The sequence below is a fragment of the Xiphophorus hellerii genome, chromosome 14 (genome assembly GCF_003331165.1).
Source record: "Xiphophorus hellerii strain 12219 chromosome 14, Xiphophorus_hellerii-4.1, whole genome shotgun sequence".
Classification (NCBI taxonomy): domain Eukaryota; kingdom Metazoa; phylum Chordata; class Actinopteri; order Cyprinodontiformes; family Poeciliidae; genus Xiphophorus; species Xiphophorus hellerii.
In genome coordinates this window covers 20,084,138-20,108,568 of record NC_045685.1, presented here as the reverse complement: position 1 = coordinate 20,108,568, position 24,431 = coordinate 20,084,138, and the positions used below count along the sequence as shown (strand labels likewise).

The window sequence follows — 24,431 nt, the reverse complement described above, 5'->3', positions numbered from 1 at the left end:
GTAGTCAAGTTAAATGAATTCAACTCCTGGCAGATTTAAATCTAAATAACATAAAATAGGATAAGACATCTTTATTTGCCACTGTGTGCACACAATGACAGAATGAGTGAAAGAAACATCAAGATGACATCAGGTACTAAATAGAAAAACCAATTAGAGCCTTAAATAAAATGAAAACCAGCCTTTTTTCTTGAAGTAATATTTTTATTTCATTGTTTATCATATTTTTAAATGTGATATAGACAGTTTCAAATATTTTTCCTCAGTGGAAGACACTATCATCTTCATCATCGTAATCTATTACTTGAATCTGATCTTCTTTCTTTTCCTCCTCCTCCTCTTCTTCATCTTCTTCATAATCTTCTGCATTGCTTGTTGTCTTACTTTTACCTCTGTGGTGAAACTCCTGGTATATCCCATTCAGTGCTTTTGCCGCCTCCAGGGACACTTTTAGATTCCCTATGACCTCCCTGTCTTCATCCACACTCAAAACTGCAGAAAGGTGAAAGAAAAATTAGAAATATTGAAGGTGTTATGTTATTTAGAAAATGTAGAACACCTCTACCTAAAGTAGGATTTTTTTTTGTTTCCTAATGCAAGTTTTTGCATTAACATTTGCCTTATCTCTCAGTAGGACCATACAAAGTTAACAGAAAGGTGAAACTTTAATACAGTAACATTTAACTTAGAGTTACAACACTTACTGTCAATCTGCTGTTCAATCACATCGTTTCCTGTGAGCAGCAGTTCCTGTAGGTCCAGGAAAGCATGTCCAACATCCACACACTCCTCTTCATCGTCCATCGGCTCACTGACCACTGTGAACTTTAACCTGCCGTTACAAACGAACGTTGTTCAATAGGACAACGATCAAAATCACACCAAAAAAATTTTTTAAACAGATAAAGTAAACTAACATTAATGTTCTGCAATGGTTTTTGAACATGGTCCATTTAAAAATGAACGGGTTATGCTCCAGAGAGTTTCTTGTCATGAAACCAACTAATTAAAAGGACCACTGTTCTGGTAAGAAGATGTTGGTGCACACAATGTCAAAGAGTATAATTACACCTGGATGTTTGGATTAGAGAAACTCCTCAGTAAATTCACATTTGTATCATCAGAGTTACTGTAGTTGTTTGGTGCATAAGCAATTAATCTCAAAAAAGAAGAGTTACAAAAAAAAAAACCTATACATAACATGACTTTCATTAACTGATGCAAGTCGCTAGGTTGGGTCGCTCACCTGCCCTGGTTGGGGTCTGTCCCCTCCAGCATTGTGTAAAGATACTGCCTGAGCGGAGCTGACTGGGAGCCGTCCACATAAATCACTGGGAGAGACAAAAACCAGTCAGCGTGATCTCTGTCCTCAATACATTTTACACACAGAAACACCAAACTTCAGGCACCTCGTGTGAAGTTGTAGTGAATCTCCTCTCCTTTCACAGGTTTACGGAGGGACATGGGTGTTTCCGTCGTCTCCATGGCAACGCCCAGGAGCCGGTATTCCACGTAAACGCGCTGCACGGAGCGGTCGAGCGCCACGCGAGACGACGGTTCAAACGTCAGGGACAGGATCTCGACTCTTAGCTTGTCTCCCTGGAAAACAGCAGCATCTTTAAATCTTTAAATCCCATCTATTATTTCTCTAAATGCTAACGTTAAGAAGCCAGACTTTCTTGTAATCTTGTGAAGTGGTTTTAAACAATCGTTTTTAGAGCCAAGTACGAGTTGCAATATCCATAAATCATATCTTGACATAACCGGTGGTGCACAAAACGCAAATAAATGCACACTCACTTCCCAACGAAGCCAATTCTGCAAGAAAACCCTATTTTTATGTAGCAACTTATGAGAAATAAAGAAAGATAGACAAAGAGGTCAGTTGAAGTCTGAAGAGTCTAAACATTGAATATTTTGAAATACAGAATACAATAAATGGCGTCAGTGTTTTATTTTTTGCTAGTATTTTTAGAAATTCAAAATAAAATTCAGCAAATATCTGACAGGACTTCAAAGATGTAGCTAATAACTCTTTGAGTGTCCCCTCAGTCGAGCTAAAATTTTATTTTCCAAGTATCAAATTGTTCTCTTTGGTATTTTTCAGATTCGATTATAGTAAAAATCACTCCAGCACAAAAACAGGGACAGACCGTCAGAAATCCCATGTAAATATTCATAAAGACCCCTTTTAAAATATTTCCAGAAACTCTGGCTCTTCAGAAATACAATAAGAAGAATTACTGATTGACTTAACAGTTTTGCACAGTTCTTATCACAGTTTCAACCCTGTTCCAACAATTTGTTTGTTTTCCAGTCCCATTTATTCCGTACCGTCTTCATTTTTCGTTGTGGTGGTATGATTATTATGTCGCTCTGTGAAGAAGTGGATTCTGGGGATTCAGGGCCGTCACTGGCCTCTGTAGGAGAAAAAGACAAAGATATAAAAGTTCAAGATAGTCGGAAAAAGCTGAATTTTTTTCCCCCATATTTAATAAAATGGTCAAATAAATCTTTAAATGATATAAAGTAAAAACTGAATTACCGCTGGGACTCTTCTCTTCTTCCTCCTCTTCTTCTTCAAACTCAGACACTTGACTCACAGAGGGAAGATCCTGGAACAAAAAGCTGAAACTTAAGCCTATGATCCAGGATATTCACAATTTGTGCCATTTATTTGTAGGTTACACTGACTTTCTAATTTAGTATGGAAAGAACAGATCGGCATGTTGTTTTCAGAGCGTGAGTGAGCTAACCTGGATCCCTACATCAGTAGCAGAGCTTCCCCTCGATGGAGTTGCAACTGATCGTCTGGAGGAAGACCCAGCTGGAGATCTTAAACGGAAATACGTTTAATCATCATCTTTCAGTGTTTTATCTCATTATAAGTAAAAAAAAACAATGTTGCACACATAGAGCAGCAACAATTAATGTTTTTGTTGTTTTTTTTTTACTAATTTGCATTTATACAGACCTGTTAACAGTTTTGTAGCAGTTAGTTCTGGGAGGCATTTTTATCCCTGCATATCTATGTGAATTGTAGAGGAGTCTGTAGAATAAGTAGAAGTGTTTTTTTACACAGTAAATGTTTCTCTTACCTGTAGGACGGAGTCGTCAGTCTTGGTTCAGGGGTTAAGTGAGGCGACCTCGCTTCAGCGGACCTCTTGGTGGGTCTGTTACGGCCTGCTGATGGCGGTTTCACAGACACGACTCGCTCTGATCGCAGATCCTGTGATGGTTTCTGTTTGACAGGTGGAGGCTGGGGCTGTAAGTAGGAAAATATCTCGAATAGGCATATATTCATGTAAAGTAAAACAAGTAATTTGTTTAAGCAAAACAAAAAAGTGTTGTCTTTGCTACATTTTAGTTATGTTTTATATCCACCTCTTGTGTGCAGAAACAGAGAGCAGATGTCTGGCATATTGACTGGTTAAAAACAAAGCCTCAATGGTAAATCTGTGTCAAAAACTATTTATTCTTTAGACGTTTCCATGAAATTTAGGAGGGAAATAGCAGCCAGGCCCTGTCAATCGAATGTTGGTGATTTTTTTTGGCCAAAATTCAGATTAGCAAAATGACTTACGCCGTTATTGTAGGAAGGTGACAATATGCTGTGTGTTTTTTAACACTTTATGTGAGATGTAAATAATTTTGGAACCAATAACAACAGATATTTTTTATTCAATCATACCTAAGGTAGATAAAATACTTTCTCTTTACCGGGACTTTAAATCAGCTGGATTTCTTACCCAAGCTTTTGCCTCTTTCTGCACAGCTTTAGTTTCTTTGGGCTTCAGATCCTGAGTCTGTAAAAACAGAGAAACAAGTTCAGCTTGATCTTCAACATTTGAATTAGTTTTGACCCAATCAGAGAAATCACATCACCTTCACTCTCTGCTTGGCCGTTGGCCTCTGTGATGTTTCCTCGCTCCTCCTCTTTTCCCTCTGACTGCTTCTCATCGCCCTTTGAGGATCGTCCACTTCCCTCCCCCATCTACCCCGAAGGCCGTCCAACGGCGGCTGGAATGGATACTTCCACTTCAGCATGACTCTGACCATTCCCCGAGGTCCACCAGCGGGATCTCTTAGAACATAATCACCTGAGAAAACACGGGATAAACATAGGATACATATATATATATACTTTTAATTTTCCCACAGCCTCACCTCTGATCTCTCTGCCTGTCGCCAGAGCTCTCAGTGGGATCGGCGTCTTGGCCAGGTAGGCTGGCGGTATCTGCTCATCGCTGTCATCAAACACATACACCCACAAACTGCTGGACCTGGCAAACAGAAACCGGCTATTTTCTCAAAGAACTGAACCATTTTACTGATTCAGAGCCAGCGTACCTGAGGTAGTGCAGTACATCAGTTGTTACTGCCAGAGGGAAGCTGGTGACGTCGTTGAACACCGGATCGACAGCGCACTGAACCGTTTGAGAGACGTGAGGCGGCAGGTCGTACAGCCGGTACGTCAGGTAGGCGTCTGGTAGGAGCCCCGGCCAGCGGGCGTTGAGGCCGACGCAGCGTTCCAGCATCACCACCAGCTCATTGGGGATCCCACCGCCATAGTCATGTAGCTCCTGGTGTGGAAGACATCAAGGAATAAAAATCATCAGAGTTCAGGAGCAAAAGGCCTAAAAATCCTCACTTAAACACTTTATGTTTTCAATTTCAAAGGAATTTTAATTGTAGACAGACATAACCTATATAAGAATACAAAATACAGCTTTCAAATAATATGTTTTATTTATTAAGGAAAGAGTGGCAGTCTCAGTTAAGGTCAGAGTTGGTGATTCATAACAAGACAGTGAACCACCAAGTTGATCTCTGAAGGGCTAAGAAAACAACCAAAAAAAAATAGCAGAAGATTTTGAAGTGGCCTAGTCAAAGTCCAGTTGAGATGCTGCAAAGTGACTTTAAATAGGCTGTTTATGCTGCTGAAACAACTCTGCAAATAAGAGCATCTCTTTTAAAGTTACGTCAGATGCCTGATTTCACCTCTTGGCTGCCATCTTGCCAGCCTAGTGGGATCTGACCCGGACTCCTGTGTGTCACTGTCCTCCTTTCCGCTCCGATCTCCGTCCCAGTGTGGACGGGTTCAGCAGGAGGGAAAAGGCGCACCCAGAAATCCACAACACCGATTATTTCACCCTCATTTCCTTAAAAAAAAAAAAACAGGTTTAAGAGTCAGAAGATAAAAGGAGATGGGAAGAGAACATCAGCTGCTAAATCGTTACCCACCCGCGATGCTGGCGCTGCCAGAGATTCGTTCTCCTCTCCTCTCCGTGGCGCCCATGAGTGACATGTGGCCGCTACCGTGGGTGACAAACCGGACCCCTCCCAGCGCCTGGTGGAGCTCCAGCTGCACTCTCGACCCCTGACCTTCCAGCCGACCCAGATCCCGGACCGTCAGTGCGTACCGGGACGTGAAGCCGTAGTTCGGCTGGCTCCCTGACACCAGTGGGGTGGAGTGCATCTCGAAGTCCAGCAGGCAGTAGGTGCAGAAGGTCACAATGTCTTCATGCTGGCCTGCCCCCGGGTGGAGGCTGCTCAGGGTGCGGAGCCCCGCCGGGGTGAAGGTGGCCGTCTGGTGGGGCAAAAGCAACCGTCAGTGTAGGATGATGTTTTTTGAGAAAATGCTCAGAGGATCACATAGGATTTTACCTTAAGGTGGATCTCCAACAGTGACTCCCCAGATTTCAGCTGAGAGAAACAGAGATCGTCCTCTATGGGCTGAACCACCTCCTGATCTCCAGCCGGCCAGGTGTACTGTACCGGTATAGTCCGCTTGTAGTTCCTGGGGCTGTAGGCCAGCTCTTTCAACTGGGCTTTAGATTCACATGGAACCAGAAAAACATTTTAAAACAGTGCATTTTGAACATATCTCTATGCATTTATTTTGTTTTAGTAACACCAGAGGAGCAAATGTTCAGTAAAATTCACAATAGTTTTTTTATAAAAGCTTAAGGTGGATTGAGATTATGTTTTCTGTGAACGCTGTCCTACCTTGTAGCGTGTTGATCTGCAGAACTCTTTTTGACAGAAGTTTGTCTTTCTCCACCGTCCTCCTCCTGGCCTCCTCCCTCTCTCTCTCCACCTTCTGGTTGATCATATTTAACTCTTCCTTGGAGAGGAAATATATTTATAAATTTTTCAGTCGCTTTTGTGTGTGTGCGCATTTAACAGTGTGCATGTACCTGCAGGTCTTTGGTGATCTTGTGCTCCAGCAGAAGCAGGTTTCTGGTTTTCTGCAGCTCCAGCACCGTCTCTGCATGCGACGCCTGGATGTTGACCAGCTCACGGGACGAATTGTCCACGCCGCCGTCAGGCACGAGGAAGCCCAGAGCCTCCCTGCTCTCCTGCTGCATCCTGAAGGCCTGCAGTTGGGGGGTAAAAAACAACCTGTTACCAGATTTTAAGAGCTAGATTTCATTATGTATCTGGAGAAAGTACAACAAACCTTGATCTGCAAAAGAGTTTCACTGAGCTCCTCAACGCTCATGTCAAACCCCTGGATAGGAGAGGAAATGTGTGACAGATTAAACTACAGGAGGAAAACTCAGAGAAAGGAAGAAATTTGTGGATTGTCTGTTCATTTCTGACCTTAGTGACGGAGTCCAGCCTGTCCTGAAGAGCAGAAACCTTTTCTCTGTACCGGTCAACCTCTTTCTCCAGTTGCTCTTTCTTCTCCCTCATCAGCACAGACAGCCCTAAATGTAATTAAATTAAATTTTAATTTTGCAATGTCAGACATTTTATGTAATGGAAAACTAGATGAGCTTTCAGTGTCACCTTCTTCCTGCCTCCTCTGCTCCTCCAGCATCTCTTTCTCTTGTCTGAGTTTCTCCTTTTCCAGCTCCAGCCTGATCCTCCCCTCCCTCTCTTCCTGCAGCATCTCCTCCAGTCTGTGGTGGAGATCCGGTCTGTAGATGTTCTCCGCCAGCTGCTCCACCTTCTGCTCCACCTTCTCCTCCACCTCCCTCTGTGTCTCAGCAGGGTTCTCACGTGGGTTCTGGGCAGTCAAAGTGCTGACCAACACACACACAACAAAAAAAATCACCAAAATAAATAGAATTTGAACCTAAAATTCACAAAAAAAGAATATTTACAAAAAGGCATTTTTTTCAGACGTTACATGTACTGACTTTTAAATAAAGTCTATTAATCTGAGTTTTCAATGTCTTGCAAAAGCATTCATAGTTTTTTTTATTGCATTTTTGAGGAGGCAAAGTGGATGAAAATTATTTTTCAATTTTCTTTTCTGCAAATAACATTTATGAATTCTTTTAAAATACATTTACATTCTGTCTTTTGTTGCAATAACACAGCAGTACGTCCTTACCATATGTGAATAATGATATTGAAGTATTGATGTAGACTGTAAATTAAAGTGTCGACTTTGACTGAACCATTCTCATACGGAAATATGCTGTGACATCACATTACTTCATGCTGCTCTATAAAGTCCAGAATATACAAAGGATTATTGTTGTAACATGAAAAATGTGAAAAGTAATACTTTTACAAAGCAAAGTACAGTGAACAATGTAAGGTAACACATAAAATAAACTTTTAATCTGTCATATCCCTATCATAGTCTCTAAGAGCTCATTAGTTTTTTGTAAATACTAGAAAAAATGTTCCAAAAAGTCATATTTTTAAAACCCTACCTCTTCAGTAGAGTATCGTAGCTGTCTTTGATCAGATCCCTCTCTCCCTCCAGGTCTGAGATTCTCTCTTGGAGCTGATGGAGAATAAGCCAAATGAGTTCCTACCTGACATGATCCAGCTGCACACAGATGTGATACCTTGTCCAGAGTCTGCAGAGACAGGGTCATGGTGGTGAGCTGCCCCTCCTGGGTCAGAGCTCTCTGTCTCTCCTGCTTCAGTTGGTCGGTCAGCTCCTCCACCTTCTCCAGCAGAGCTCCCTGACTTTCCCTCAGCGCCCTCTGACTCTGCAGCGAACACAGGAAGCAGGATTATCCATTATTCACTGGATTATTCATCAGACTTTATCTGTTTATTCTGAGGCCTTTACCTCTTCCAGCTGATTCTCGTACGCCTATAGTTAAACACATGGAGGAGGTCGGTGAGAGGATTAGAGCGCTAATAAGGAAGACTGATGATGTGCAGAATTAACAGAAGACAGGAACAGGGTCTCACCTCCTGCAGGTCAGCAAACTTCTCCTGGCTGACCCTCAGGGCTGTGCTCTTCTCAGAGAGCTGCTTTTGCAGACGGATCAGATCCACATTCTCTCTGATTGTGATTCTGGCACAAGTAAAATATGTTTTACTTCAAAGTAAATGCACTTTTGTGATTAAAACACGCTTGGGTATCAGTCTTTTTTCAATTAGAAGATGCAACGTGATTCGCCAGCTGCGTCTTTATGTATGTACATCTACCTGTGTCTGTCGGCCTGCTGCTTCCTCAGCTCTCTGACCGTCCCCTCCACCTCTCTGTCCCTGTCTCTCAGACTTTCTCGGAGAGCCTGAGCTGTCACCTCCAGTTCTGCCATCCTCACCTGATCGGTCATACTGGACCTGCTGGATGATGATGGATTTTTATGTTGAATTATAAGCAGAAGGACATTGATGATAGAAAGAGAAAAAGGAGGGGTTTTTTGTACAATCTTTCCATTTCTGCTCTGGTTTCCTCCAGCGTGAGGCCGTATCGTGCAGGAGCAGTCCGGGCCGCCCTCCGGACTCCAGCCTCTCCATCCAGGTTTTTACCTGAACACATGAAGGGGAAGAACATCATACAATCCTGGAGGGTTCACATCCACTCATATGTATGAAAGCCATTGAGATTTACTGTATATAGAGTGTCATTTTTAAATGTGCACTTTTAAAAATGAATAGCATTAATTTATGTTATTTAAAGGTCATACAGTATATATACAAACTTAATGCTTGAAGCTAGTTTTAGCTTCAAACTAAATATTTAGCTTTAGATAGCACGCTAAATATTTAGTTTTAAATTGTGACATTTATAAATGAATTAATAATGTGGTAAAGCTATGACTTTGAATAATGATGCCAACAGTGGCGTCAGACATTTAAGACATGGCTCTTTTCTGTGCATAACCCTCACCTTTGTTGTACCTGTAAGGCGTGCGAGCCCCCAGGTCCAGGATGTGCTGCTTGGCTATGCTGAGTTTATTCTGCAGCACCTCCTTCTGGCTCTCCAGCACCGCCACCCGGGCCTCCAGCTCCTGGATCGTATCCTCCATGTCCCTCTCTTTGACAGGACCGGAGCCAGGACGGGCCTGACGAAGTCGCATCAGCTTCGTGGACATTCTGGGGTAAAACAAGAGGATGGAAGGAGGATTTAGGGTTAATCTTAAATACAGGGCGGGCTAATAAAATCAATAATTCTCCATGAATACTGTCAGCAATATTTCACATGGTAAATTAATATTTGACATCTATAGTCATGATTATAGCCTGCCTTTATAATATAACATCCAAAGTAAACTACTCTAGGGTAGTTATTTTGGTACAACGTTTTTTTTTTAAATTAGAGACTTGTGGTTCCAGCAGTGCTAAGAGTCCCGTCTCTGCTGGTGTTACCTGCGGAGCCTCTGCTCCTGTGTCCGTGTGTGTTGCCTGAGCACACTGTTCTCCTCCTGCAGCCGGAGACACAGGTTCTCCAGATGATCTCTGGGAAACCGAAACAGCCGCTGAGGGTCCGCTGGATACAAAGCAGAGTCATGATCATTTGAGTCAAAATGTGCAAGGTGATGTTTGTGAAAGTTAATCCACCTTTCATCTTTGCAGAATGATGCTTCTTCCACGGCTTGACATCCCGCAGAGTATCTGGGAAAACAGCAAAAAATGACAACCAAAAGAGCCTCACAGTGCATTCACAGAAAATTAATTTTGCATGTTTCAACTTTCTAAAATCTTAACTAGAAGCTCCTTTAACACACACATTCCTGAAAAATATCTGTTCTTTTATGAAAAGAGCAACTTGAAAGCTTTTTATGCAAGGATTAACTGCAACGCAAAGTTGCGAAAGATTGGTTTACGTTTCTGCAGAAAACGTAAACCAATCACGTTTACGTTGGTTTACGTTTACCTTTATCACACAGATAAAGGTGTGATAAAGATGCTACTTTATCACACCTTTATCTGTGGCGCAGTAAATTACAGTAAAACTAAAGTTTAATTTGAATGTAAGGGTGATTCATTTTAGGGAAGTATTATGCATTTTTGCTGGCATAAACGCTGTCCTTTTGCGGCAATAAAACAATAAAAACAGTTCCGTGTTGTTGTGTGAACACACACCCGGGACGGTGGGCATCAGCCCGCCTCTCATCAGCCCCACGTCCCTCACCGGAAGGTCCCCGGCCGTCTCGTCCACCTCCAGCGACATCACGCCTTTCCTACTTCAGCCTCAGCCAATCAGAGAGCTCACATCGCTTCATCTGCGAAAAGACTTCTGGGAAATTAATTATGAACCCTTCCTTCCATTGATGAAACGTGCCATAAAAGCTGACAAAAGGAATCAATTGAATATGGAGTGAAAATAGTGTCAAAATGATTTGTGCTTTGTAAATTCTAAATGAATCACAGCTGGTGAAACAAACCAAATACAAAACATCGCGATATGATATAGTCTTTAATGAAGCTCTATAGTCAAAGTATTTGAGAAAATACGTTCGACTTACCCGCATCTTTCGCTCATCCGAGTGTCTCCTAATGAGATGACAAATGTTTGCCGGTGTTATCCTGCAGGCCTGTGAGATTTGCGTGTCTCCGCCCAGAGCCCGGATGACACTTTTAATCCCTCATCTCTTTATAATTCCTCCGCTGCTTCCTTTAAAATGAATCTAACCGATCCAAATCTAATTCCTCTCCAAATCGCAGTCGCTAATATATATATATATATATATTTTATAACGGTTCGGTAAAACCTGTGCAAAAATAGAGAATTAAACTAGTAAATACGCAACAAAAATAAAGTGATGGATGGAAGAAGTGTCTCTCCGCTCCATCTGCCTCGAGGCTAATCCTATTTCTGCACTAATCTGATCAGCAGCAGGCGTCAGGTTGTTTAATTTGAACATGTACTGTGATGTTAGTTTGCAGGTCTGTGGAGAGAGGCTGAGATCTGTGTAACATTTACAGAGAGTGCTCGGGCCTGGAGAAGAAGCAGAAGTAGAGGGAGTAACAGAAATGCAACAGGTTTTCTGTTACTAGAATATTAAAGCAGCATAAAAAGCAACACTTTTTTTTTATCTCAAAGTGCGGTTGTAGAGTTTTATTTCAGCTTTACGGATTTGTTCCATAATGAAGACATTTTATTTCTCTATATTCTTAATTTCCACATAGAATACAACAAACTGCATTTCACAAAAATGTGGCTTACTGTGACAGGTAAGCAGTAAATTACACTCAGATGTACTGTAGTCTAAAACCAAGATAACAGCGAAAGGTAGCAATACAGCGCCATCTCTGGTGGAAATGTGTAAAAAGATGCAAAATACATTTATGTAAAACAATTTACGACGTTTGAAACTCAGAAATTTCTACATTTTTTCTAGAACATTTCTGAGATTAAATTTGCTCCTCATTTTTCCCCCAGTGCCTCTGTGTGACGCCATAATATCACATACAGGTCCAGATCTGTTCAACGGAAAAAAACAAAGCAAGAGCTACACAACCCCTAATGTCAACGTAATTATATTGAATATGATGTCTTATGTATACAAAACAAATAAAAACATAGAAAATGCATGTAACTGGTTTATTTTTTGTGGCAGTAGTAACAATACAGCTACCACTACTGCTTTTAATTATCAATATTGACATAAAATGTAACCATTAAAGGTGTCAATTGTTTGTATCAGTCTGTTCAATTCAAAGAATAATCTATTATTATTTACAGTATTTATTGTTTAATTATTTTTTACTATATTTGGGATTATTTTCCAACCCCTGAAAAAAAATCTACTTAAATTAAAACATTGTATTTTCCTGTTTCTTTTCAGTACAAAATGAAGCTGCAAAAAAATTATCTATTTAAAGTATTTTTAGGCATTACTTTGAATAATTAAATGAACGTACTGTACTGGTGGAGTGTCGATAAATGCACAGGGAGCTTTGCAAAAACAACGTTAGCATAAATTGTATAATAAATTAAACGTTGCTGGATACATATTTAAAATATCATATAGTGATGTCCTCTAAATCTGTGCCAAAGATGCGTTTCTTAATGGGCTGGATGGTCAGCGGCAATTTGTTGGTGCCGTTTTCATTCGTATCCGGGTTGAAAAAGGGGAAAATGGCCTCGGTAAAGTGAAACCCTGTAAATGAATAGATGTGTGACCCGGTCTCTGCATTGTAGAAAGAAACAACCCCATCTTCATAGTCCAGGAACACACCAATGACCTTTGGCCTCTTGGAAACGCACAGCAGCTCTGCCTCTCCTGCACAGGCCCAGAGTTCAGCTCCTTTCCTCAGACAGACGGTCCAGAAACCCTCGTCTGGACTCAGAGTCACAGCACCTTTCCTTCTGACGGATGCTCGAGCTACGCCCAAGTCCCACGCCGTTTTGCCTCCCACATGCACCTCCCAGTAGCGCCTCCCTGTGGTGAAACCCTGCAGAGACAAGAATTAGACTTTAGACAACACAACAAGGCATCACACACTTAGAACACCTCATCCTCTTTTGTTACCATGAGAGCGAGGACACACGGAGCTTTGTCAAAACGTTCTGGGAGATCTGCCACATTTCGCATTACGTCTCCGTCCTGCACCTGCCTCCCATCCTCTGACAGGACGAGCCAGGGGTTGGCCGTCCTGGGGTCCAGAAGGACATCGGCTTGGTGGACAGAAGGAGATCAGAGCAGAGGAATGTTCATCTTTCTGTTTTTACTCAAATCATGATTACAGGACTGAAATATAAACGACGCAGCCTTCCACAAACTACAAGTTAATTGGAAATGAATCTTTCATTACAGCAGAGAAATCTTGGACTTGCATAAATTCAACCTTTAATTTGTGTGCACTTATTTAATTAGGATAAAACACAAAGAAGAGAGGCAATACTAAAACACTTCAGTGAAGCTTTACCTGGATACTGCTGGATCTTCTCGTATTCTGAAAGCCAATGAGAACATCCTCAATCGACTGAATGGTGGAAAATAAAGAATATTACGAGATGCTTTGCTGATCCGACAAACCTCGAGAGGAAAGTTTTTCCAGTTGCAGTTGCAGCCGCTCTCGAATGTCAGCCACTGCTCTCCTTATGGTTCCCAGGCATGTTTCTGAATGGACGAGGACGTTTGAGGAGTCTTCGGTAGATGGAAGAGAGCTCACAGCCGGGAAACTCTGCAGCCAAGGAGTCAGATCAAGAGATACTGATTAGATTATGTCACTACGCCTGTTATTATCTCTCACACTTTGTGTTTTACAAACACCTGATTGTGGTTCTAATGCCACTTGGACCAGTTGTCTTGAATAAACTCACACCCAAAAAACTCAGACATAAAACCAACAAATAATCTGTTCTCATTTCAACCTGTAAACTCCTGACCTGCAGAACATGGAGGTGGTCTTCGTGGTGAAACAGCTGCTCCAGTTCCCTTTTTCTCCTCTGCAGCTCAGAGATTTCTGCTTCCAGCCCAGCGATCAGCCTCTTCGCCCTCGTTTCTGCCGCTGCCTGCTTCCTCTGGGTCACCTCAACCAGCTCGGCTCGACTTCTCTCGATGCTGCGGATCAGAGCGGAGAAGACCTGCCCACTTTCCTCAATGTCCCTTTTTGTGTTCTCCTGCAGGTGAGTGATAAAAACTGAAAATCAGCTTGAAATGTTGAAATATTTGTAAATTGGAGCAGCAAATCGTCTTCTCCATTCCGTGACATAACTCTGCTGGCTCCCACTAATAGTTTGAAATCTTCCAGGATCAACTCACTTTGCTTAGCTCAAGATTGTGTCTGATCTCCTCCAGTTTCTGCAGCTTGTCCTGAATCCTCTGCTGAACTTCGCCTTGAATCATTTTAATCTGACCCTAAAAACAGAAAAAGTGTTCAAAGCTGTAGTCAAATATCCCTCTGGATTTAAGATTATAGTTTCTTGAGAGTCACCTTCTTGTCCTGGCTCTCTCGTTCCACTGGGACCGTGTCGTTGCAGCGATGGTCGGTTTTGACGCACTGCATGCAAACAAACTTCTGGTGACTTCTGCAGAACAGCTCCAGGAGCTCCTGGTGTCTCCTGCACACCCGGTTCTCCAGCATCCCCACCGGTTCAATCAGCTTGTGAGCTTTCAGGGAGCCAACTCTGAGGTGAGGCTCCAGGTGGCTCTCACAGTAAGAGGTCAAACACACTAGGCAGGACCTCAGGGCCTTCGTCTGCTTCCCCACGCATGCGTCACAGCTGACCGTCTTCCCCGGCACGCCGTCCTGCCTCCCGGCTCGGATCTTCTCCGACATTTCTTTGGCGAAAGAGTTTTCGCAGAGCTCCGGGCAGACCTTGTACTCTGTGTGACATTTGGGGCAGTTGATGGAGAGCCTGCCTTCCCAGTGGGCAGTGATGCAGGTGAAGCAGAAGCTGTGACCGCAGGGGATGGAGACGGGCTCGGAGAAAACATCCTGGCAGATGCAGCACTGAAACTGGTCCTTGGACAGAAATAAGCCATGGGAAGCCATGACCTCAAAATTGGAAAAAGAACCCTGGTTTTAACTTAACAGCTTCATATTTGTTAAAACTGTCACCATGTCATGACAGTATAATATGATACAGATAATCTGTGAAAAGATCAACCTCCTCCCAGTGCTACTATTGAAGTCTGAAGAAATGCACCACTTTCTGTCAAAAACAACCAACCATTCATTATTATTATTATCCATTATTTTTCAGCCTGCTTTGTGTCTGCATTTTATGAATGCAATTTGTTGAGCAAACGTAAATTAAACAACAACAATAAATTCACATTCAGGCACTCAGGCTAATCTTGAATGTAGATTCATCTGAACTGTTAACACCAGCTGCTGCTTCATCAACTCTGTCATAGTTATGTGAATGTGTTCATGTTAAATTATGTTTAATCTCCAGAAATATTAAAAATAATGAAACACCTGATGAAACTGAACACTTTAGTTACTGCGGACCCATTTGATCATTAGCTTGAATTGGTTCAGCAACACTTGTTGGCCAAAGTCCACCTGCCTGGACAGATGACTCAGTATCTCACTCTCTGTTTCGGTTCTCCTTCAAACATTAGACAACACATAAAACACTTATGCACTTCTTCTTTTCCCTTAAGCACAAGCATATCGATCTACAAAGCTTTTCATTTGTTATGCAAGGCATATTTGACTCTCATCTGGAAGAGTCAGCTTCTGGTTTAATCATTTGTCCTTCTACATTTAGCAACCAATCAAAAGTAAATCACTTTCCTGGTACATTTCAGTGTTCAGTTCCAGCGTTTTGTTATGTTTTAGTCTTTGTCCTACCTTTATCCCCTGAATGTGAAAGATGACCTCGGCTGGAGCAAAGGCAAACACTGGGCATTGTGGCTGTCAAGCCAAAGTCCTTCCCATTTAGCGTTGCCACTCCCTGTGGGAAATTATTTTTTTCATGCTGCTCTATAGTGGGAGGGGCAACGTCCACACCAGGAGCAGAAATGTATTTGATTTGTAAAATATTTCCTGGATTTTTCTAAATATATCCAACTGTACTGGTCTGAACAACAATATGGAAATCAAGCCAAATTTTCCACTGAAAAATTCACCCAAACTTTATTTCAGAAGAACAAGATTGGAATAATAATACAACAGGACTTAATAAAGTGTGTTGTGAGAAACATTTTGACTGACTTTAGAACTAGTTCTTGTTAGTATTAACTGGGACAACACTGGTCTTAGCTTTGTCAACATAATAAGCGAAGTTATTGTCTTAGCCAAGTTACATACAGTATATCAGTGCAGCTAGAAACAACATTTTGAAAGTGTGTTGAACTGGAAAAAACAAACATCATTGATGAAAATACAGCTGGATTAAGTTTCAGAGCTGCATTTACTTACTTGGCCCTATGGACAGATGTGTGGAGCAAGAGAAAAAGAGAAAAGGGAATAAATTATCTTAAGTGCTAATAATTGTCACATTTTTTACATACAGCAAGAAACATTTATCTGGTGTTTAACAACGTATTAAAAAAGCTAATGATATTACCAGTAGATGCTGTGATGTTGACTCCACTGCTTCTGACATTGTCGAACACAGAAAAGAGAGTGAATGTGTATCTAGTTCCAGCCGTCAGAGATGAGACTGTGTGAGTTACTGATTCATTTCCACTTGCTGCACCAATGTTTGTCTCTGTGCCGTTAAACTGGTCTGATGCTGGTCTCATCTTGTGTTGATGGTCTAAAGTTGCCTGGATTTTGAGGAGCTGAGTCAGAAAAACAAAAAATAAATGACAGTGCGTCTACTGAAAGACAAGTTCACAAGTCAGTCAATAGCTATCAAGTAGGAGAGTACTGAAACCACTCGCCAACCCGATGAACAACACACAGCTGCTGTAAATAATTGTATGTTTGCAGTAACTGCAAAAATACAGCATAAAATTCACAATTTATCCACGTATCTGTCACATGAATAAGAGATTTTGTCATCCCACTAAGCAACAATAATAACTGCTAATAATTAAAATACACAACAGGTTTTCTCTTACGGTTTTATTAGTAGGACAAACTAAAACAGAAACAAAACATCCCAGTGACAGCTGTAAGTTGTACTGCAGTGCTTCTCGTGTTCTCAAGCCAACAGAAGAGAGTGAATGTGTATCTGGTTCCAGCAGTGAGAGATGGGATTGTGTGAGTAACTGGTCCATTTCCACCTGGTGCACTGATGGCCGTGTATCTGCCATTAAACTCAAGAACAAAGTTGATGTTGTCGTTGTCTTTATCCCACTGCAGAGTGATGCTGGTCTCATTTTGTGCTGATACTGTGAATCCTGTGGGTCTTTCAGGAGCTGAAATTGAGACAAGTTAAATTTGATTTCAAAACATGAAGTAAGTGGTTGCAATAATTGGATCGTAGGTTAAATGCATTTGTATTTAGCACCCATATGCTGAAAAATAAAAACTTCTGAAAATTCAGAAAAATGACTGCAGTACAGGATGTCTTATTGGCATCCTTGATCTTGCATAACTTTCAAGACTGTTATGCAATCTTGAAAGTTAATATCATTTTTGCTTAAATGTTTATTATGCTGGCTTAATAATAGCTCGTCTTCTTACCAGTGACTTGAGTGATGCTAATTCCCCTGGATCTGAGGTTCTCAAACACAGAGAAGAGGGTGAATGTGAATCTAGTTGCAGCAGTGAGAGACAAAGCTGTGTAAAATACTGGTCCAGCTCCATCTGGTGCTCTGATGTTTGTCTCTGAGCCGTTGATCTGGAGAACAAAGTTGGTGTTGCCTTTATCCCACTGCAGAGTGATGTTGGTGTCATACAGCAACAATATTCTGAAGTTGCTTGGATGTTCAGGCAGTAAGACAGAGACGTACAACAAGCACCTGTTATATATTATTAGGGATGAGTGATAGGAAAACAAGTAAAGCAATATTCTGAATATGTAAAACGTTTGAATTTGGTGACAGAACGCCGACGACTAAGACATGACTTAAATTCAGAACTTATTGCTTCTTGAGCTAAGTCTGTGGTCAATAAACTCATTTTCAGTTAAACATTAGAGAGTCACGGGTCAGCATGTTACTACAGCTTAAATAGACAAATTCACTAAAGAACAGTGAATTCACAAAATGTGCACAGGACAAAGTTTCTATGATTTACAAAGCTGTCTTAAAGAAATATCTGAATTACGATTGTAATTTCTCTCAGTGTTTTCCTGGGATCCCCAATCATAATCAACCATTTTGTTTACAACTGAGATATGCAATCAAATCACCTTCTCAGCGTGTCATCAGGTGTGACAGAGGTCTGGTAATGTGCCTTTCATCTTTGGGGAAAGGATCCATGACAAACCAGTTGATTTATTTACGTTAGTTTTATAAATTACTGCGTTAGTGTCTGATTCTAAAAGAAAAACACTTTTTGTGAATTGCATTTAATGGATTTAAGGCTTGCCTTGCATGACTGCAGTTGGTCCACAAAGCTGCAGCTCACCTTCTGACAAGTTTAAAAGTATGAGCATGTTTCCTGTTCATTTAAAAAAATATATTTTAAAGTTTTATTGTTGAGTTGTAAGGCACTAAATCAGAGTCTCTCAAGTTTGGTCATCAGGCAACAATGTCCTGCATATTTACTGTGCATCTCCATTCCAGAAACATCCATCCATCCATCCATTTTCTGTATACCCTTGTCCCCAGGGGGGTTGGAAGGGCTGCTGGTGCCTATCTCCAGCTAACGTTCCGGGCGAGAGGCGGGGTCACCCTGGACAGGTCGCCAGTCTGTCGCAGCCATTCCAGAACACCTGATTCAAATGACAGCATGACCTCTTCTGAATGCCACTGAGTGCTGTAGAAGCCTCTTATTTGCTCACTAATTCAATTCACAGAAGAGAAACACTAAAGCATACTAACCATGCTAGTTGTTAGTAATTGCAAGAAGTCAGACTGCACTGCCAGTGCGGCTGTACAGCAGCTTATGGTTTTTCATGGCATCTCTGTGATACTGCAGCTGATATTTGTCATGATGCAAATTCAAGCTTACACCACATGAACTCAAACTCTCTCAGCATGATACTCTGTTTTGCATCACACAAACACTGGTCGAACACACTTTAGTTATGCAATTCCAATCAGTATGCACTCCTCCAGAATAGAGATGAGACAAAGTAATGCATCTTACCAGTGGCAGCTGTAAGTTGTGCTCCACTGCTTCTGATGTTCTCAATCATGGAGAAGAGAGTGAAAGTGAATCCAGTGCCAGGATTCAGGGGTGAGACTGTGTAAGTTACTGATCCATCTCCACCAGGAGCACTGATGAATTTCTCTATGCCATTAAACTGGAGGATGAAGTTGGTGTTGTTGTTGACTTTCTTCCACTGCAGAGTGATGTTGGTCTCAAATTGTGCAGTTAGCCTCAAGTCTTCAGCATTTTGTGGCACTAAGAAAGATAAAAAATTACAGAACTGTAATGTACAAAAGCTGATTGTTCTTGTCAGTCTATCTCCCTGTGGAGAAGTCTAGTCACTTCTATAAATGAACTAACAATGAGCTTTTATGTGACGGTTCTGGTGCTGAATGGATCCTGGTGGTTCCAGAATGTCATTCATGCATCTCCCTTTTTTTCTCAGATGAAAGTTAAGTTAAATTTATGGCACAAAACATTTTCCTTTGGCTTCTCAGACCAATACACTCCAATCTAATCTTTGACAATAATGAGTCAAACATCGCATTTTAGCCTCTATTTGTAGAGTACATTTAGAGAGACATATTTATCCATTAGATTTGAATGTATTTTATCTAATTAGGCAGTTGGGAGGTAGACCTATTTCTATTTTTTAGTTTTTACAGAGACAACACTTCTTCACAAGTTGAAGGTGGGCATGGGTGCAGGTCTAAAATGGCAGAAGACAGCAGAGATGAATAAAGGACTTTGTGTTTTGAAAAAGCGCTCAGTCAGAAGCAGTCAGACAGGATAGACTGGACATTATTATCATATTTTTTTCCATAAAATTCAGATGTGTTCTTTTCAGTACAACTCATGTTTGTCTGATATGCAAATTCAAAGTGTTCACTGCAGAAATAGATCAGTATGTGCTCAGTAATTTTCAGATGGTTAATGAAAAGATGTTGCTGTTCCCAGTTATTTAAGATAAACTCTAAGATGCAATTCTCAGCTTGGCCACATCCACAAAAGATTATCCTTAAAGCAAAACCAAAACATCTCACCAGCGGCCATTGTAAGCTCTACTCCACTGCTTCTGACGCCGTCAAGTACAGAGAAGAGAGTGAATGTGTACTCTCCATCGCCATAGAAACTGCTGTCATCTAGAGACCATTTCCAGATGTTGTGCAGCTCATCATACAGACCTATCCAAGCCTTGCCTGTTAAAACAAACAAAACAGGTTCATTACTTATAAAAGAAGCACAGAAATATAAGCCCTAAAATATTTTCTTTTCTTTAAGTATTCCAGCTTTGGAAACACTTTATATATATATATATATATATATACAGAATTAGGAACCAACCTGTGTAGTTTGACATGGTATTGAGAACAGCATCAACATCAGCTGAGGTTTCTATAGTGGCCAAGTCCGTGTAATCAAGTCTGCAGACACTTTGAGTGCTGGTCCAATCCAGAGACACGTTTACAAAGTAATACTGGCGCGTTTGGGCAAAGGCGATGCTGAACTGAGCTCCTGAAACAGAAAATAATCAGGTTGAGGAACAACATGTTTGGAGAACCAAAACGGATAAAAATCAAGAAATTTGACATAGCAAGAAAGGTAACGCAGAAACATTATCAAAAGTCAGTTTAATAATAATGTTTAACTTATTAAAATGTTTCAGCCACGAGATCAAAAGTTGAAATAATTGTGTAAGCAATAATGACTTTAAATTAAAATACTTGATGGCTCACCTGAAAGGTGCCCAGTTGGTTTCTGCTTTATAGTCAATAATAGTTATTTTAGGAGGCTGACCCAAGTAGATTTACCATCCTTTAATACTACTCAAAAACTCTAGAAAGAGTCCAAACAATATTTTATTCTACAATTTAAACTGATTTATTAATAAAACAAAAAGGTACAAACCTGTGATGAAGATGAAAAGTAGTCTTTTATCCATGATTTGTATTTCTGAAAATATTAAAAGTTTAAAAAATATATTTTCTAAAGTGTGCCAGTTTTATTTTATATTTGTGTCGACTACTAAGTTACCAAATAGAAAAATGCAAATCTTTCATAACATTCTCAAGGCTTAAATACTTGAGAGGCTTAAATACTAAAATGCAGGACTTACCTTTAAGCCGTGATTGTGCTGGGCGATGTGGGCTGCAGAATACACACATTCACAGAAAAGTCTTTTTGATGAGTTGATGCAGATGGGTGTAGTTTTGACATCTACAGTCAGGAAGTTAATGCAAAATACAAACAATTTTCTTTAAACGTTTTCCTTGTACTTGAACAAGAATGAGGATGTGCTGACACCAAACTAAACCTGGGACTTAAACTACATCCTGGTTAGATCTAATGAGGCATTCTGTTGTGTCATCAGTACCATTGAGGAGCACAGCAGGAGGTTTGAATATTTTAAAATACTTTTTTATTTACTTATATAAGTTATCCTTTGTTTACTATTTAAACATTGACAAGTGAGAGCCTTGTCATAGTCCAGCTTGCATAAAAAATAAAGTTGATTTTGGGACAAAAACATTACCTACTACCAGTGGCGATTCTAGCCCTGTTTTAGAGGTGCTTTATCACCCTAAAACTGTTTCTCAGCACCCCTGAATAGGATTGCTACCTGTCCTGTAAAATACGGAGTCATCCCATATTTTGGCTGTTAAATGTGCGTCCCATATTGAACCGATACATAACTGTCCGATAGAAACTCCTATAATACACACATCAACACTAAGTTTAACAATAATGGCCAAAATAAAACACAGGCAATATTAAGGTCAGCTACAAAGCCGTCTTCATTGTATGCTAGAGGTGCCATTTGTAAAGTTATGCAGTAAAAAAATAGCAATAATTTGATTTAATTTGGCCCATCATACTTGTCACAAATTTATAAAGATAAGATTTCCAAACTAAATATTTAATGCAGATAAATATTTATCTAGCTTTATTTAGCTTTCAAATTTAATATTTTGAATTTTGATTAGCTTGAAAATTCAAAGCTAAATTTCAAATTTAGCATCACATTTAACTTGAATTTGAAACTTAAAAATTAGGTAAATTTGAATTGAAAACTTGAAATATTGAATTTCAAATATGTTAAATTCAATATTTGAAAGTTAGGTAGTAGTTAGCTTCCATTTGGGTAGTAGTTGGGAAGCTAATTATTTAGTTTGCAAACTAAATATTCCTGAATAAATCTTTTATTGTCTCCCGAATAAATATTTAATTTGGAGCTAAATTAACCGGAAGTTGTTTGGCTTTCCCATACATGTTAGACAGAGGTGTCAAAAGTACTCACTTTCTCTACTGAACTAGACGTACAGATACTAGTATGAAAAAATATTTTATTAAAAGTACAGGTTGGACAGTTTTATTCCAGTAAAAGTACTAAAGTACACATTTTGAAATGTATTTAATTAAATAGGTTTAATCTTTGTCAGCTCCCACCTTCTGAGAGACTGCAACACAACTTGCTGCTGCCCGCCTCACCAGATCCACCCTACTGGACTCAACCCCTCAGATATAAATTGGCTGTAATCGTCCCAGGATGCAGAGCTGCTGTCGACAAAAAAATGGATCTGACTGGTTTCACTGAAGGCCAAGCGTCTTTGTTTCACAGCTGAAGTGGGTAATGATCAGCAAAGTACTAAATCCTGACCAGGAAATAAAGTTTAGTTAGTTCACAAACATCAGAACTACAGGAAGTTCATGATTTGCATTGAAACTAATGCAAATTTAATTAAGATCTGCTGACTTATATTTATGTAAACTAATTACAAATGAAGAAAACATTTTTTCAGAAGGATTGATTGTACTTTTTTAAATAAGCAGTTTATGGATAAACTTATGCTATCCATAAACATAACTTTGTGGATCAAACGATCCAGAATATATGTAGTGAAGAGTTTTAATAAATGAATTATACATTTAAATAATTATTTCATAATTTACTTTTTGTCATTTGGCTTTCTTCATTCTCCATAAGAGTCAGGACTCGAGTTTGGAAAATGTACATTTTTCTAAGAATAAACCAGTTTGTCCCTAAGGGAAAAAAATAAAAGTTAAAAATAAATAAATTGTAAATCACTGTTTCTCTAAATTATTCTAAAACTGTATAAGAGATAAACGGGCTTGTTCTTTGAAAAGTGTAGATTTTCAAAACTTAGAATAATTTTCTTCAGTCCTACACTGTAACATATAAATGCAAAATTAAATACTAAAATATTCTAAAACTATATTGGGAATAAACTAGGAATGGTGATATTTACATTAGCTTTATTAGAGGTTGAGATTTGCGCAGGTTTTACGGGTTTTAAATTGTGCTTGGGCTAAAAAATGTCAAATCTGGACACCAAGCCGAATGGCGTCATATTTGTTATTTATGAGCGTGAGGCGCATGCGTCATGATTGATAGAAATTTGGTGGGGCATCCACGTCATCACTTTTAAAAAAACGCCAGTTGCATCGGGTTTCACGAAGACATCAAACTAGCGGTCTGGTATTCATAAACTCTGGAACCCGGATTGAAAATTATCTTTTCTAATCGCCTAAGAAGCCGAGTTCTCTTGGACACCCAGATAAATAACTCCAAACTTTTGCGGCTCTGCCTGAAATCGTCTCCGTGTTCTCGAGGCCTAGTAATATGACGCCATGTACTTGACCTGCTGAGAATACGCTACTGAGGGCAAGTAGGCCGCGGGAGCGCCATTTTTGAAATAGCTGCGTTGGTTATTTGGTAAGTTATTTTTCGTAAACTTTTCTCAAAGTTGTTTGTTTTGTCCCAGATGAAGTTATTGTATCCATTTTTAATGTTTAAACAGAGCAGGAGAGGAGGAGCGACCGAGCGACCATGGCGTTTCAGCGGCGGTTTGTTTGGCTGCTGGCGTCCCTGAAATATCTGAGGAGGAAGAAAATGGCGTCTGGAACTAACAGCTGATCCGATAATAGATTTCTTGGGTGATCGACAATGAAGCTGAGGACCGCTTCAAGCTGCCTGGGGGATCCGCCCGACCCATCAAAGGTAAGTTAAGTCAAGTTTCTGTTCGACCCGCCATGTCTTCTGCGGGTTTGATGTTATGCTAACGCTCTTTGATGCTAACGCTGTTGAAGGCCTAAGCTTTTGGCATAAGCTTTGCTGGTTTGGTTTGATTCAGTGCTGAGAATTAATGAGCTGAGAAGGATTTTAGGGTTTTTTTTGTGCTGTGGTATTCATGGTTGGAAATCAGTTTTGATGTGAAAGAAAAATGGCTGCCAAGGATTTGGTAAATACATTTTAGAAACTACAGGAAGGAACTCAGCTTAGTAAATTACTATAATAAAATTCATAGCATACTGTAAAGAAAATAATTATTGTTTGGTGCTTAATATAGCTAATCCACGACATGTGTAAAGGTATAGCCAACACTTTAATTTGGAATAGTTTCTGTTGAGCAGTTGGGAATTCAGCAGACAAAGCAGGGCCTTTTTTCCTCCCCCTTTTGACAGACACAGCAATAAAATTTACAATTCCGAGAGAGCAGAACAGACTTCTTGGCGCCTCTCGGCCAGGTCGGACGGAGATGGGCACGAAGTGGTTAGATAAAAACCAGACATCGGAGCTGTAAAGAAGGGGA

General features: G+C 40.3%; 2 protein-coding genes across 3 annotated transcripts; both read right to left on the bottom strand.

Moving 5' to 3' along the window:
- Positions 1-214: 214 nt before the first annotated feature.
- rpgrip1 (RPGR interacting protein 1) lies at positions 215-10,436 on the bottom strand. The gene is made up of 30 exons (XM_032582157.1): positions 10,291-10,436; positions 9,766-9,819; positions 9,574-9,694; positions 9,095-9,300; positions 8,631-8,733; positions 8,407-8,547; positions 8,167-8,272; positions 8,042-8,065; positions 7,812-7,958; positions 7,674-7,747; positions 6,796-7,031; positions 6,607-6,713; positions 6,464-6,514; positions 6,201-6,380; positions 6,010-6,127; positions 5,668-5,831; positions 5,245-5,590; positions 5,002-5,162; positions 4,351-4,583; positions 4,168-4,283; positions 3,886-4,100; positions 3,750-3,806; positions 3,099-3,265; positions 2,757-2,835; positions 2,546-2,615; positions 2,335-2,420; positions 1,410-1,599; positions 1,247-1,331; positions 705-832; positions 215-492 (listed from the first exon to the last, which is right to left on the bottom strand). The coding sequence occupies exons 1-30, from the start codon at positions 10,376-10,378 to the stop codon at positions 263-265; spliced, it is 4,083 nt and encodes a 1,360-aa protein (XP_032438048.1). The 5' UTR covers positions 10,379-10,436; the 3' UTR covers positions 215-262.
- An 822-nt stretch (positions 10,437-11,258) lies between these two features.
- Positions 11,259-16,378, bottom strand: LOC116732113 (E3 ubiquitin-protein ligase TRIM39-like). Of its 2 annotated transcripts, XM_032582075.1 has the most exons (9): positions 16,178-16,378; positions 16,030-16,035; positions 14,092-14,655; positions 13,920-14,015; positions 13,544-13,777; positions 13,191-13,338; positions 13,081-13,107; positions 12,684-12,829; positions 11,259-12,606 (listed from the first exon to the last, which is right to left on the bottom strand). In XM_032582075.1, the coding sequence occupies exons 1-9, from the start codon at positions 16,214-16,216 to the stop codon at positions 12,175-12,177; spliced, it is 1,692 nt and encodes a 563-aa protein (XP_032437966.1). In that variant the 5' UTR covers positions 16,217-16,378; the 3' UTR covers positions 11,259-12,174. The 2 variants fall into 2 exon arrangements, with proteins under 2 accessions (XP_032437966.1, XP_032437967.1); XM_032582076.1 differs by lacking the exons at positions 16,030-16,035; positions 16,178-16,378 and adding an exon at positions 15,460-15,527.
- Positions 16,379-24,431: the final 8,053 nt, after the last annotated feature.

Bases quoted from the DNA above. Each gene is read 5' to 3' on its own strand.
- rpgrip1 (XM_032582157.1), bottom strand. From the start codon at position 10,378: ATGTCGCTGGAGGTGGACGAGACGGCCGGGGACCTTCCGGTGAGGGAC. The intron at 8,548-8,630 runs GTACAAAAAACC...ATCATCATCCAG, and splicing joins AGAGCAGAAATGGAAAGATT to CAGGTCCAGTATGACCGATC. The intron at 4,584-5,001 runs GTGAAATCAGGC...CTTCCACACCAG, and splicing joins GGCAAGATGGCAGCCAAGAG to GAGCTACATGACTATGGCGG.
- LOC116732113 (XM_032582075.1), bottom strand. From the start codon at position 16,216: ATGTCAGAAGCAGTGGAGTCAACATCACAGCATCTACTG. The intron at 14,016-14,091 runs GTGACTCTCAAG...TTCTGTTTTTAG, and splicing joins GAGAGAGCCAGGACAAGAAG to GGTCAGATTAAAATGATTCA. The intron at 12,607-12,683 runs GTAACAAAAGAG...TTGTCTCTGCAG, and splicing joins CGTGTGTCCTCGCTCTCATG to GGTTTCACCACAGGGAGGCG.